The 13,445-nt window shown below is 71.8% G+C and overlaps 5 protein-coding genes across 5 annotated transcripts; 4 read left to right on the forward strand and 1 right to left on the reverse strand.

Moving 5' to 3' along the window:
* Window positions 1-3,139: 3,139 nt before the first annotated feature.
* Window positions 3,140-3,433, forward strand: AURANDRAFT_7985 (hypothetical protein; the record flags this gene model as incomplete). The annotated part of the gene is made up of 1 exon (XM_009035316.1): window positions 3,140-3,433. A coding segment is annotated over one exon (294 nt), but the record flags the coding sequence as incomplete, so codon positions are not given.
* A 126-nt stretch (window positions 3,434-3,559) lies between these two features.
* Window positions 3,560-4,085, forward strand: AURANDRAFT_69671 (hypothetical protein; the record flags this gene model as incomplete). Its single annotated transcript, XM_009035487.1, has 3 exons — window positions 3,560-3,635; window positions 3,686-3,761; window positions 3,966-4,085. 3 exons carry the CDS (start codon window positions 3,591-3,593, stop codon window positions 4,046-4,048), a joined length of 204 nt encoding a protein of 67 aa, XP_009033735.1.
* Window positions 4,086-9,154: 5,069 nt separating this feature from the next.
* Window positions 9,155-10,860, reverse strand: AURANDRAFT_70073 (hypothetical protein; the record flags this gene model as incomplete). Its single annotated transcript, XM_009035701.1, has 2 exons — window positions 9,155-9,360; window positions 9,388-10,860. 2 exons carry the CDS (start codon window positions 10,741-10,743, stop codon window positions 9,199-9,201), a joined length of 1,518 nt encoding a protein of 505 aa, XP_009033949.1.
* Window positions 10,861-11,447: 587 nt separating this feature from the next.
* AURANDRAFT_11968 (hypothetical protein) lies at window positions 11,448-12,554 on the forward strand (the record flags this gene model as incomplete). The annotated part of the gene is made up of 1 exon (XM_009035488.1): window positions 11,448-12,554. A coding segment is annotated over one exon (1,107 nt), but the record flags the coding sequence as incomplete, so codon positions are not given.
* Window positions 12,555-13,053: 499 nt separating this feature from the next.
* AURANDRAFT_16302 (hypothetical protein) lies at window positions 13,054-13,269 on the forward strand (the record flags this gene model as incomplete). Its single annotated transcript, XM_009035489.1, has 1 exon — window positions 13,054-13,269. A coding segment is annotated over one exon (216 nt), but the record flags the coding sequence as incomplete, so codon positions are not given.
* Between the last annotated feature and the right edge of the window lie 176 nt (window positions 13,270-13,445).

A 13,445-nucleotide genomic window follows, 5' to 3' on the forward strand; every position in this document is an offset into this window, starting at 1 on the left:
GGAGAAGACAAATCGGACCGGAAATCTACCGGAACACCGGAACACGCCGGAACACGCCGGAACACGACCGGAGGACGCGAACCGGAACACGCGACCGAGGGGCCCGGGAGAGCCGGAAGCCGGAACATCCGCGAGACCTCTACCGGAACATCAGGGCCGGAACATCAGCGCATTCGGTGTTTCACAATGGCGCGCTCTCGCCGCGCCGCAGGCAAGCCCCCCCGGCAGGGGCAAGTAAGCCGTAGGCGTCTTGTCGAATCGAGTTTCCAATAGCACCACGACTCGTCGAAGCCGATGGGCTTCTTCTCGCGTGGAACGCTCGCGTTGCTGGCCGGCTGCGGCGGCGCCGCGAGTATCGCGCCGTCGCGCTTACAGATGCTCAAAGCCCTGGAATCGAGGTCGCCCTGGGTGCGCCTCGGAGCGCACGTGCGCCTCGAAAACGACGCCTACGGCGGCTGCGGCGTCGTCGTGCGCGGCGGCGCCGTCGCCGCGGGCACGGCGCTCGTGTCCGTCGACGCGCCCCTCTTCGCGCCCGGCGGCGCCGCGGGCGACGTCGGCGCGCGCGCGGCCGCGGCCGTCGGCGCCGGGCCGTCGGACGCGGACGTCTTCGCCATCTGCGCGGCGATGCGGGGCGCGGAGACCGACGACGAGGCGCGCTGGGCGCCCTACCGCGCCGCGCTCCCCTGGGCGTCCCTGCGCGAGTCGCACCCGCTCCACTGGTCCGACGCGGACATCGCGGCCGCGGCGCCCCCGGGCGGCGCCGCGCGCGTGGCGGCGCTCAAAGGCCTCGCGGACGCGCTGGAGGACGCGGCGGGGCGCGCGCCCCTCGCGACGGCCGTCGAGGCCGTGGCCTGCGGCGTGAGCCGCGCGATCCGCGCGCCGCGGTCGAAGCGCGTCTGCGCGGCGCCCTTCCTCGAGCTCATCAACCACGACGCCGCGGGCGCGAACTGCGCCTTCCGCGAGGACGATTCGGGGGCGCTCGTCGCCGTCGCGACGCGCGATTTGCGCGACGGCGAGAGCGTCCTCGTGGACTACGGCGACGACGAGCGCGGCGACCCGAAGACGCCGGACATCCTCTTCGCGGCCTACGGCATACGGTAGTCTGCGGTTTCTTTTTAAGGCCTATTGTTCATACTCGACCCCGGCCATCCGGAGCTTAATCCCGAGCTGTCGAAGGGCAACGTTACAAGTTGAACATGATTGAGCTTGAGCTCGAGAGCTCGAGCCCACGTTCGAGCCCGGAGTGGCCTCGGCGCCGTAGACGACGTACCTCGGGAGACACCACCATGGTCGCCATGCGCACAATCGCCGGTCTGCTCGTCCTGTCCCAGGGCATCGACGCCTTCCAGGGCCTCCCGAGCGCGCGCCGCGCGCTCGCGCGGCCGCCGTCCGCGCCGCTCACGCCGGTTTCCGCGCCGCCAAGCCCGGCGTCCCGGGGCAAGCCCCTGTTCGATGCGATGCAGCAGCAGTTCAATCCGAGCACGGACGGGTGGATCTCGGACCAGTGGCTGCGCAACCTGAAAAACATGCCGCGGTCGTTCATCCTGCAGCGCATCGCGGGGCACGTGCTCTTCAACGTCTTCGTCGCGACGGTCTTCGTGCGCATGCGCGCGCTGGGCGTCGTCACGTCGCTCCCCCCGGGCGCCCACGCGCTCACGGGCGCGTTCCTCGGCCTCCTCGTGACCTTCCGGACGAACACGTGCTACGGCAAGTACCACGAGGCGCGGCTCATCTGGGGCGGCATCATGAACGTCTGCCGCGACATCACGGTGGGCGTGTCGACGTGGATCAAGCCGCGCAAGCCCATCGAGGCCAAGTGCCTCATCCAGGACCTCATGCGCTACCCGCAGCAGGTGGCGAAGCAGTGCCGCGACATGCCGCTCGCGCGCGGCGACACGCCGACGGACGTGACGCTCGCAATGCAGCAGTGGCTCCACCGCGCGGCGCTGCCCGAGTCCTGGGAGAAGCTCACGCTCTACGAGCTCGCCATCGACCGCCAGTCGAAGAACATCGAGCTGCTCACGGACGCGACGGGCGCGCTCAACCGCGTGATCAACACGCCCGTGCCCTTCTCGTACACGCGCCACACGTCGCGCGGGCTCTCCATCTGGTGCAGCACGCTGCCCTGCGCCCTCGGCCCCAACGTCGGCGCCGCCCCGACCATCTTCCTCGTCGCGCTCATCTCCTGGTTCGTCCTCGGCATCGACGCGATCGGCCAGCTCCTCGAGCGCCCCTTCAGCCAGCCAGAGAACATGGGCGAGGGCTTCGACTTCGGCCTCCCCGCCGAGGTCCTCGGCCAGGGCATCGCCAACGAGGTCGAGCGCATCGGCACCACGCCGGAGGTCGGCGCGCTCGTCTAGGGGGCCGGCCGGAGCTCGCCCCCCCCCCCCCGCGAGGGGCGCTCTTCAAGGCGAGCGCCCCCGAGAACCCGAGATCCCCCCCCCCCTTTCCCCCGCGCCGGGAACCCCGAGTTCCGAGCTAGTAAGAGCCGGCGCGCGCGTCGTCGTCGCGGGTCGGGGGGCTCCGGGCCTATCCGGCGGTCGCGGTGCTCGCGAGCGCGCGCGCGCGGGCCCGCGGCGTCGGCCGTCGCCTCGGCGGCGGCGACCGCCGGGGGCCCGGCGGCGCGATGGGCGCATCCCGTCTTCATCCCGTCGGCGACCTTCTCCTTGACAAACTCAAGATAACGCGGTCCGGCACGGCTCAACGTCTCGTCCGCTGGGTCGCGTTGGCCGCGGCCGGCGACCCCGCCGCCATGGAGAGCAAGGACGAGCGGTGGTACACGCCGCGCCAGTCGTCGGCGCGCGGCTCCAGCGAGGAGAGCGCCTGGTTCTCCCCGCGGTCGAGCGCGCGGTCCAACAGCGGCCACAACTCGGCGCGGTCCGACAGCGGCGACGACGCGAAGCACGCGTGGCACACGCCGCGCGAGGGCGCGTACGCGTCGGGCGGCGGCGCGCGGCCGTCCCTCTGGGAGCAGCGGCAGCCCGAGGCCAAGGGCCGCGGCGACGACCGCGGCGGCTCCGACGACCGGGGCAGCTACGGCGTCGACGGCCTCGCGCGGCCCGGCGCCGCGGAGGCCAAGCCCGGGCCGGCCTACGCGCCCGCGCCGCCGGCGCCGGAGCCGCACCCGGAGTACGACGCCGACGTCGACAACATCTTCAGCTTCGCGCGGCACAACCGCGTCGACGACGTCGAACGGCTGCTGCTCCGGGGCGTGCCGCCGAACGTCCGCGACGTCTACGGCAACACCGTGACGCTCGTCGCGGCGCAGAACGGCCACAAGCGCATCGTCAAGGGCGCCCTGCGCCGCGGCGCCGACATCAACGCGGCCAACTACCGCGGCAACACCGCGCTCCACTTCTGCTTCAGCTTCGGCTTCGACAAGCTCGGCGACTACATGATCTCCAAGGGCGCGGACCCGGGCATCCGGAACAACGCGGGCCTCTCCTGCTACGAGGGGCTCGGGTAAGTTTCGTGGTGGAGCGACAGCGGCTGGACTTCAACATCTCATGCTTGCAGTCCACATTGGCGAAACATTCACAATCGACTGGCCCAGCAGCTCGAGCGAGGCTGTTCTAGAATTTGGCAGCAGGATGTCCGACGAAGAGCCGGTGTGCCCGCTGCCGGCCATGCGCAAGGTGCGCGTACCGCCGGTCTCGCCCGACGTCGTCGAACCGCGCGCGCGCAGGCCTGCGAGCCCAAGTGCACCGACGCCTACAAGGCCTACCTGTCCTGCGTGGACCGCATCGAGGCCAAGGGCGGCGGCGCGACGCGGCGCCGCAGCTCTCGCCCGGGGTCGCGGACGCCGCGCGCGCACCCGTGGGCGAGTCGTGTCGTCGCGCGCCGCCGAGGTCGACCGACGTCCGGCGCCGCCGGAGGCCGCGCCGCGGACCGGATTTCGCGGCCCCACTTCCATCATCCACCGAAGAAAGCGAACCGGATCGCCGACCATGGTCCCCCGCGCGCAGGCGACTGCGAGCCCTACTACTTTGACTGGCTGAAATGCTTGGACAAGTGCGCGATGCCGCACATCATGCAGAAGCTCAAGTGACCGCGATCCAGAGGACGGGATGATAAGACGGTCGCTTACTAGCTATGGACAAGGAGTGCGGGTCCTCGCGCCGCGGGGCGTGTCGAGTGGCCGCGGATCTCGTCGTGGCGGCGCGCGGCGCGGCCGGCGCGTCACCGCGTCCGGCCGGGCGCCGCCGGGGCGGGGGAGCGGGGGCGGCGGCGGGGTCAGGCGATGACGCAGGTGGAGTGGCTCGAGGAGGGCTTCTTGGACGAGCGCGACACGAGGGCGGGCCACTTCTGCGCGCAGGCGAGGTCGTCGGCCCACGACGGCGCGGCGGCCGCGCGGTTCGACTTCCTCGCGGGCGCCGTCTTCGAGCCGTGGGCGCCGCCGTGGGCGAGGGAGGGGGAGGCGTTGAAGGCGAGGGTGGAGATGGAGGCGTGGGTCGGGTGGTGGTCGCCGGGCCCGCCGCGGCTCGCCCGGCGGTCGCTCTCGCGGTCGGCCGCGCGGTCGGCCGCGCGCTGGCCGGACGCGTGCTGCGCGCCCGCGGGGCCCGGCTTGAGGACCTTGACCCAGAGGAAGAGGTGGTGGCCCCGGTGCACGGACCAGGACGTCGGGTAGCGGTCCGCGAAGCTCCGGTTCGCCTCGAGCTGGCGGAAGGGGAACGGCTGGCCGGGCAGCTGCCAGACCTTGCGGAGGTCGAGGTACGTGAGCACGCGCGCGCCGTCGCGCGCCGCGTCCAGGAGCACGCTAAACTCGGAGAAGGCGTCGCTCGGGATCTCCGTCTCGAGCATGATGATGTTCGCGCGCTCGATGTCGCGCGTCTGCATCAGGTTGCCGTGGACGACGTGGAGGATCTGCTGCGTGGCCACGTTCTTCACGGCGATGGACGTGCCCGGCGCGTGGGAGTGGACCGCCAGCGCCCGCGCGTCCGTCGACGCGAGCTTGAGGCACGCGCGCTCCGCGACCTTGTAGCGCGCCAGGGACAGCTCGACGCCGTAGACGCGCTTCAGGTTCGGGAACTGCAAAAAGGCCTGCATGGCGACCTTGCCCGTGCCCATGCCCAGGTCGAAGAGGCAGGACGCGCGCTGGGCGTCGAGGTGGCGGCCGTCGAGCGCCTTGTTGACGCCCCGGGGCAACAGCTCGCCGTAGAGGAGCGACCCGTGCGACTCGGACGCGGACCGCTTGTCCTCCTCCGTGACGCAGATGTGGCCCAGCGTCTTGTGGCCCGTCTCCTGGGTCCGCCCGCCGTAGCACTCGTGCATCGTCGACTGGGCCCGCGCGAAGGCCGTGGACAGGTCCTCGCTGTACGTCCACGGCTCCGGCGGCGCTTTACTGGACGACGGCCCGACGCCGTCGGGCTCCTTCGTCTCCTCGCCGGAGGCGCCGCGGTCGACGATGTAGAAGGCCGTGCGGAGCATCATGAGCCAGCGCCGCGCGCCGCTGTGCCGGAACTCGACGCAGTGCTTGCCGCTCGACCGGTGGTACTGCGTCACTAACCCCTCGGACCACTCGCGGTTCTCGAGCAGGACCTGCGGCGCCGAGGGTCGAGCAGCGAGCGGGGAAGGGAGATCCGGACGCTGCTTCCGCGCCGACACGCGGCAGCCGACGAGGCTCGAGTTGCTCCACGCGGTCTGCGGGGGCGGCGGGTCGCGCGGAGAAAATTCCCCCCCGGCGGGGGCCGCGCGCGCGCCGCGGGCGGGGCGGGGCGGGGCGGGGGGCCCTCCGGGCCCGGCGCGGGGGCCCGGGCGGGCGGGGCGGGGCCGGCGAGGGGGCGGCTGCGCGCGCCTTGGATTTGAGGTGCCTCTGGAGCTCCTCCAGGTCATTGAACTCGAGGCCGTCCTCGTGGCAGATGTAGGTCCCGCTCTGCGACATGGCCACCGCCAACGTCGCGGGGCGGTCCCCGGCGGCCGCGGCGCTGGGCCTCACGCCGCCAGGGTCGACGACAGCCGGGTCGCCCCCCGCTTTCCACACTCGTCGTCTGCGGCAGAGCGGAGCTCTTTGTGGACTCGAGCTGTTCGACTAAGATTCGGCATCGTGAGATATCCTCATGATGTTGCCGCGCTCTCCATAAGCTGCCCCGCGGCCACCACCCACGGCAGCCCGAAAACATGGACGAGCTCGTGGACCTGCTCGCGGGCCTGGGCCTCGAGGCCTACGCCGAGCGGCTCGACGACTTTGGCATCGCGTCCGTCGGCGATCTCGGCGACGAGGAGCTCATCACGGACGAGGATTTGATGTCGGACGACATCGGCATGAAGAAGGCGCACGTGCGCAAGCTGCGGCGCCGGCTCGGCGGCGGTGGCGCGTCGCCGGCGCGCGCGACGCCCACGCTCAAGGTGCTGAGCCGCGACGAGCTGCAGCGCGTCGACGAGGACGCGCCGACGCCGCCGCCGAGCCGCCGCCGCCGGCCCGCGCCGCGCCTCGACGTCGACGAGCCGGAGATCACGGCGGCGCCGCCGCCGCCGCGCATCGAGCCCCGGGCTTTGCGCGTCCGCGGCTTCAGCGACCAGGACGAGGCGGACCAGCCCGGCGGCCCCGCGAGCCCGCTCGGCGACGTGCCGCCGACCCCGAAGATGATCAACCGCCAGCAGTGGAGCCACCTGTCGACGGAGATCAAGCAGGAGATCTACGGGAACACGGAGTACACGCACGTCCACGTGCCGCCGCGCCTCTGGAAGGCGAAGACGCTCAAGGGCCGCGCGAAGGAGCTCCTGTCCTCGTTCACGACGGAGCAGGTCGCGCTCGGCGTCATCGCTTTGGCGCTCGCCGTGGGCCTGGGCACGGGGCTGCGTCTGGTGGGGAGCGGCCTGCGCCGGAGCTTCTGGTTCGGGTCGACGCTCGTGCCCCTGGGCGCGGAGCGGTGCCAGCGGCTCTACGGCCCCGTCGGCGCGTCCGACGCGGTCATGACGAACTTTGGCGCGCTGGTCATCTCCGAGTCGGACTTTTTGAGCGCCGAGTTCATGGGGAAGGCGGAGGGCGGCGGGCCGAGCGAGACCATCGACGGCAACCTGTGGGCCATGGACCAAATTTTGAAGCCGCGGCCGCGGATCTACCGCCTCGACACGCCGCTGCCGGACGGCGTCGCGCTCCACGCGCAGGGCCTGGGCCTCTTCGAGGACGTGTTATTCGTCGTGAACCACGCCTACGGCGCCGGCGGCGACCGCGTCGAGCGCTTCCGCGTGTCCGCGGGCACGCCGAAGACGGTCCTGGATCCGCCGCTCGCGCTCGAGTACCTGTCGAGCATCGAGGCGTCCTGGGCGTCGGGCCTCTTCATCAACGACGTCGCGCCCATCGGCACGTCCGAGTTCTTCGTGACGGCGGGGCTGCGCGTCTCGGAGATCCTGGCGAGGCCCTACGGCTTCGCGTCGCTCCTCCCGCAGATCGTCGCGCCCAAGCTCCGCGAGAGCCGCCTCTTCCACTGCGTCGACGACCTCGACAATTTCACGACCTGCGGCCCCGTGGGCCCCAGGGCCGTGTCCTGGAGCGGCGCCGTCACGTCGCCGTCGGGCGCGCTGCTCTACGCGAACGACGCGTTCCGGAAGCGAGTCGTCGCGTTCGAGGTCACGCGGGAGACGGAGGGCATGGAGCTCGTCGAGCGCGGCGCCCTCCAGCTCCCCCACGTCGTCGAGACCATCTCGCTGGACCCGACGGGCCACTGGCTCTGGGCGGGCTTCAGCCCGAACGTCCGGGACCTGGGCGTCTTCGTCGACAAGGTCCGGGCCAAGGCCGCGAAGAACTACGGCGGCCACCGGGCCGAGCACGGCTACCAGAGGCGCTTCAAGGACGCCTACATCTTCAAGCCCGAGAACGCGACCCAGAAGCGCCTCGACAAGGAGAAGGCCGAGCGCGAGGCGAAGCAGCCGTCGCGGAGCCCGAGCCGGCGCCGCGGCCGCCACGGCCGCGACGAGCCCATGCCCTCCTACGTCGAGCAGCTCATGCGCGACCAGATCCAGATGCAGCGCAACATGGAGGAGTGGTTCGGCATGGGCGGCAAGCCCTCGAAGTGCCCCTGCCCGGCGAACGCGACGAACGGCACCGCCGCGGCGAACGGCACCGCCGCCGCCGCCGCGAACGGCGCGGCCGCGAACGCGACGAACGCGACGGAGCCCCTCTGCGACTGCCCGCCCGAGGAGCCGGCGCCCCAGTCGCGGCGCGGCCGGCGGCGGCGCGGCGGCCCGCCGCCGGAGCCCGCCCCCGCGCCCGCGCCCTCCGTCGTCCCTGCCAAGGTGCCCGCGAGGGTGCCCGCGGCCAAGGCCGAGCCCGCGGCGACGCCCGCGGCGGACCCGCCGCCGGACACGGCCGCGGCGCGCGCCGCCAAGCTCCTCGAGCGGCTCAAGAAGAAGGCGCCTGCCGCCGAGGAGGCGGCGGCGGAAGCGGCGCGCGTCGAGGAGGCCGCGAAGGCCGCCGAGGCCGAGGCAGCGGCCGCGAAGGCCACCGAGGAGGAGGCAGCGCGCGTCGAGGCCGAGGCAGCGGCCGCGAAGGCCACCGAGGAGGAGGCAGCGCGCGTCGAGGCCGAGGCAGCGGCCGCGAAGGCCACCGAGGAGGAGGCAGCGCGCGTCGAGGCCGAGGCAGCGGCCGCGAAGGCCGCCGAGGAGGAGGCAGCGCGCGTCGAGGCCGAGGCAGCGGCCGCGAAGGCCGCCGAGGAGGAAGCGGCGCCCGTCGAAGCCGCGCCGGAGCCGGCCGCGGAGGAGGCCCCGGTCGAGGCGGCGGCCGAGGCGGCGGCCGCGGAGGCGACGGCGCCGCCGGCGCCGCCGCCGCCGGACGACGCGGCGCCCGCGGCGCCCGCGGAGCCCGCGGAGCAGACGGAGCCGGGCCCGCAGCCGCCGCGCGTCCACGAGGCGCTCCGGCCCGCGGCGACGCGGACGAGCTGCCGCGACTCCTACGCGTCGGACAATTTGGGCCACGGCGCGCGGCAGTGCGGCCCGCCGACGCCGAGCCTCCAGTCGGGCCTCCTCAAGGTGTCGCTCAAGACCGGCGAGGCGACGCCCGTGCTCGTCCAGACGGACCGCCTCGCGGGCGTGTCCTGGGGCCTCGCCGGCGGCATGCGCGTCATGTTCGGCAGCTCCTTCGACGAGGGCGTCGTCGTCTGCGACAACGTCTAGCTAGCGTGTTTAACTTTCGATCGCCCGTTGTCGAGGCCCCGGTCTTTCTTGCTTGTTTACGACGATCACGGGGCGAAGCGGGCGGGGCTACTCGTCCTTCGACTTCTTCTTCTTCTTCTTGGGCTTCTCCTCGTCGCCCTCGCTCTCGCGCTTGGCCTTCTTCGCGGCCTTCTTGGCCTTCTTCGCCGCCGCGGCCTCGTCGTCGTCGTCGTCGTCGTCGGCCTCGGCCTTCTTCCGCTTCTTCTTCTCCTTCTTGGCCTTCTTGTCGTCGAGGACCATGTCCGACGCGGCCGAGTAGCCCGCGGCGCCCGCGGCCGCGTCGAGGACCTCGACGAGCTTCTTCGGCGCGCCGTTCGTCGCCGGCGCGACGGCGCCGTTGCCGCCCTCGAGCTGGCGGAGGCGCGCCTCGACCTTGGCGCGCGCGTCGAAGCCGATCGTCGCGTCGTCGTCCTCGCCGAGCGCGTCGACGCGGACCGCGAGCGCGCACTTGGCCGCCAGCACCCGGGCGATCTTGCCCTTGTGCTTCGGCGCCGCCTGGCCGATGAGGGACGCGTGGTAGATGAGGCCGTACTTGGGCGTGTCGTGCTTCGTCTTCAGCGCCCGGAAGAGCGCCTTCTCCGCCCCGAGGATCTGGATCGTCGACGCCGGGTGCTTCGCGAGGTTCATGATGGACCCCGCGTGCTGCACCAAACGCGCCCCCACGAGCTCGCCCACGAGCGTCGTCAGGTTCGGCGCGATGGCCTGCATGCGGCTCCGCAGGTAGTCCGCGAGCCGCTGGCGGTACGCCGAGAGCTCGACGACCTGGACCGCGAGGTTGCAGATGTGTTCCATGTCGCTCTCGTCGACCTCCGTGCCCATGCTGATCTCCGCCGTGGCCACGAGCGTCTTCGCCGCGACCTCGTCGTCGAGGATCTCCGTCAACTCGTCGACCTTGTCCTTCGCGGCCGTCCTAGCCCTCACCTCGCGGACGATCTTCGCGTAGTGGACGTTGTCGTTGACGAGCTTGGCCATCTCGGGGAAGTGCCAGCCGTACCACTCCTTGACGCGCATGGCGTAGGTGTTCACCTCCTTGTCCAGGTCGTCGAGCAGGCCCACGGCCTGGACGACCATCGTGTCGACCTTGTCGGGCGAGAACTTGAGCTTGTAGCGGCTCAGGGAATGAGATAAACCGAGCTGCATGGCGCGCACCTCCTTGGGCCCCGCGACGGCGATCTCGCCGAGCTCGGCCTCGTCGCCCAACACGCCCGGCGTCGCGACGGAGCGCACGCCGCGCAGGCACTCGTTGACGAACGCGTTCGCCGCGCAGGGGATGCCGAGCTTGTCCTTGATGAGGCTCCCGAGCTTGGCGTCGGCGACGCCGAGCTCGACGCTCAAGGCCTTGTCGCCGACGTGCTTCTTCAGGAACTTCTTCAGGGGCTTGCCGAGCTTGCTCTCGACGTGCTCCGTCGCCGCGGCGACCGCCTCCGCGGTGTCCCTGAAGGGCGCGAAGGCCTTGAGGGCCAGGTTCTTCTCGCAGCCCGCCTCCGTCGCGAACTTCTCCCCGACCTTGGCGATGTCGAGGCCCTGGAGCTTCGCCGCGTTCTTGAGCTCGTAGAGCGCGTGGCCCGCCGCCGTCTCGAAGAGGAGGAGCATTTTCGGTAGGTTCGGCGCGCCGCTCGGCGGCCGCCTGTTTCACGCCCGGGGGTCTAGTCGACACGCGCGAGCCGCACGGGGGTCGGAAACGTCGTGTGGCACGAGACGGGCTCAATCGCCCAGCCAGCTCGGAGGCCCGACCCTCGACCCCCGGCCAGACGACCCCCGGCCAGTGCTCTCCGGCCGACGTTTCGGATACCGCGCAGTCTCAGCGCCGCTCTCCATCACTGTCGAGAGCCCCCACGAGGGAGGAGGCTGCCGTCGCCTGCGCCGCCGCCGCGCGCGGTCGCCGTTGCAGGATGCTGCGGGCGTCGCCGTACGCGAAGCGGTCCCTGCCGCTCGTGAAGAGCGGCGGCGACGACGACAAGGCGGCGCCGCCGGCGCGCGCCGCGGCGCCGCGGCGGCCGAGCCGCGGCGCGAGCTCGGCCGCGCGGTCCTACGGCAGCGTGCACGCGCCGACGCTGCCGGACTACGGCGCGCCGGCGCCCGGCGAGCGGCGGCTCCCGCACCTCGGCCAGGGCGGCGACGCCGGGGCCGGGCTGCCCGGGTCGTCGGGCGCTTCGTCGTCGTCGGCCGCGTCGGCGCGGCCCGCGCAGGCCGCCGGGCGGCCGCCGGCGGCCAAGGGCGGCGCCGGCGCCTCGGCGAGCCGCTACGGCGCCCGCGTGGGCGCGGCACCCGCCGAGCGGCCGAAGCACCGGGGGACGCTCGTCGGGCTCACGAACCTGGGCAACACGTGTTTCCTCAACGCGCCGCTCCAGTGCCTGCTGGGCGTGGCGCCCCTCGTCGAGGTCTTCCTCGACGGCTCCTACGCCGCCATGGTCAACGGCGCGTCGCCGTCCAAGGGCGCCATCGCGCACGCGTTCGCGGAGCTCGTGCGCGACGTCTACGCGGCGGAGCCCCACTCGGCCGTGAGCCCGGCGAAGCTCAAGCGCGTCATCGGCCAGCACGCGCCCCAGTTCCAGGGCCACAGCCAGCACGACTGCCAGGAGCTCTTCCGCTACCTGCTCGACGGCCTCGCGGAGGACCTGAAGCTGCCGCCGCCGCCGCCGCCGCGGCCCCCGGAGCCGGGCCCGGAGACGGAGGACGACGAGCCCGCGGCGGACGACGCGGGCGAGAGCTCCTGGGCGGCCTACCGGCGGAACAACCGGTCCCTGGTCACGGACACGTTCTGCGGCCAGCTGCGGAGCTCCGTGGAGTGCTGCTCGTGCCACCACGTGTCGACGTGCTTCGACCCCTATTTGGACATCTCGCTGCCCATCCCCGCGGCCGCGGCCGGCGGCAACGAGGCGGGGCCCGACGGCCGGCCGCGGAACGCGGCGGGCAAGGGCAACCCGCGCGGCGCGCGGTCGCGGCTGCCGAACGCGTGCACGCTCGAGGAGTGCCTCGAGACGTTCACGGAGCCCGAGGTGTTGGAGGGGGGGAACAAGGTCACCTGCGAGCGCTGCGGCAAGCTGCGCAAGTGCGTCAAGTGGCTCACGATCCACTCCTGGCCCAAGATCCTCGTGCTCCACGTGAAGCGCTTCGCGTACACGAGCGTGCGGCGCGAGAAGCTCGCGACGCTCGTCACGTTCCCGGTCAAGGGCCTCGACCTCGGCAACTTCATCTCCAAGGAGCGCGACGGCGCCGCGGTGAAGCCCGTCTACGACCTCTTCGCGACGTCGGACCACCTCGGCGACCGGGAGACGAGCGGCCACTACGTCGCGAACTGCGCCGTCGGCGACGCGTGGCACCAGTTCAACGACGCGCGCGTCTCGCCGGTGACCCAGGAGGAGCTCCAGGGAGCGGCGAGCTACGTGCTTTTTTATCGGCGACGAGACGGCTAGGGCCGACGTTCCTAATATGCGTGTGTCCTAGGAGGCCTGCATGCCCGTCGAAATTTAGGTGCACCTTGGGGGAAACATCATCGATGCAGTCCCGTCAAATCGCATTAGTTCGAGCTGAGAGCGTCTCAACCGACTGAGCCTCGCTTTGCGCCCCCGCCCACGTGCCGCTCGCGACCGTCGGCTTCGCATCGACGCCGCGCGCCGCGCCCGACCTACGAGTGGCTGCTGATAGAGCGCGTGGCCGGGCATGGAGGCGTTGGTGCAGGATGCGATAGCTGCGATTCAGGCAAACGACGGAGTCGCGCTGCGCGACGCGATACGCCGCGGCGCCGACGTGAACGGGATGGTTGCTTGCAAAGAGGGAACCACGGGAGCGCACGGCCTTTGCTCCTTGCTGTTTGTCGCCACGTCCATGGGGCTTGCGGGGATTTGCGAAGTACTGTTGGCCGAAGGAGCAGATGCGGACATACCTACCACAATAGACTCCTCTGTCCCCCTCCATACCGCTACTCTCCAAGGCTTCACTGCCTGCCTGCATGTTCTTCTGCGAGCGGGTGCGGATGTGAACGCTCAAGGTTACGATGGCTTGACTGCGCTTCACCAGGCGTGTCACTCTGGAAACGTTGATGCCGCCAAACTCATCATCGCCGCGGGTGCGAATTTGGAAGCGAGGACTCGGAGTCGACAGGGTACCACCCCGCTGCGTTCTGCCATCTTTATCGGTCACCGCGAGGTCGCCCTGACGCTGCTCCGCGCCGGCGCGGCCATCACGGCCTTGCGTAGAGCCGAGATTACGCCAGAGAACGGAGCCCTCCACGACTTCATGTTCGACATCATCCACGACGGCGGCTGGAACGCGCGCGTCGAGCGCCACCGCCG

The sequence above is a fragment of the Aureococcus anophagefferens genome (genome assembly GCF_000186865.1).
Source record: "Aureococcus anophagefferens unplaced genomic scaffold AURANscaffold_3, whole genome shotgun sequence".
NCBI classification, from domain to species: Eukaryota; class Pelagophyceae; order Pelagomonadales; family Pelagomonadaceae; genus Aureococcus; species Aureococcus anophagefferens.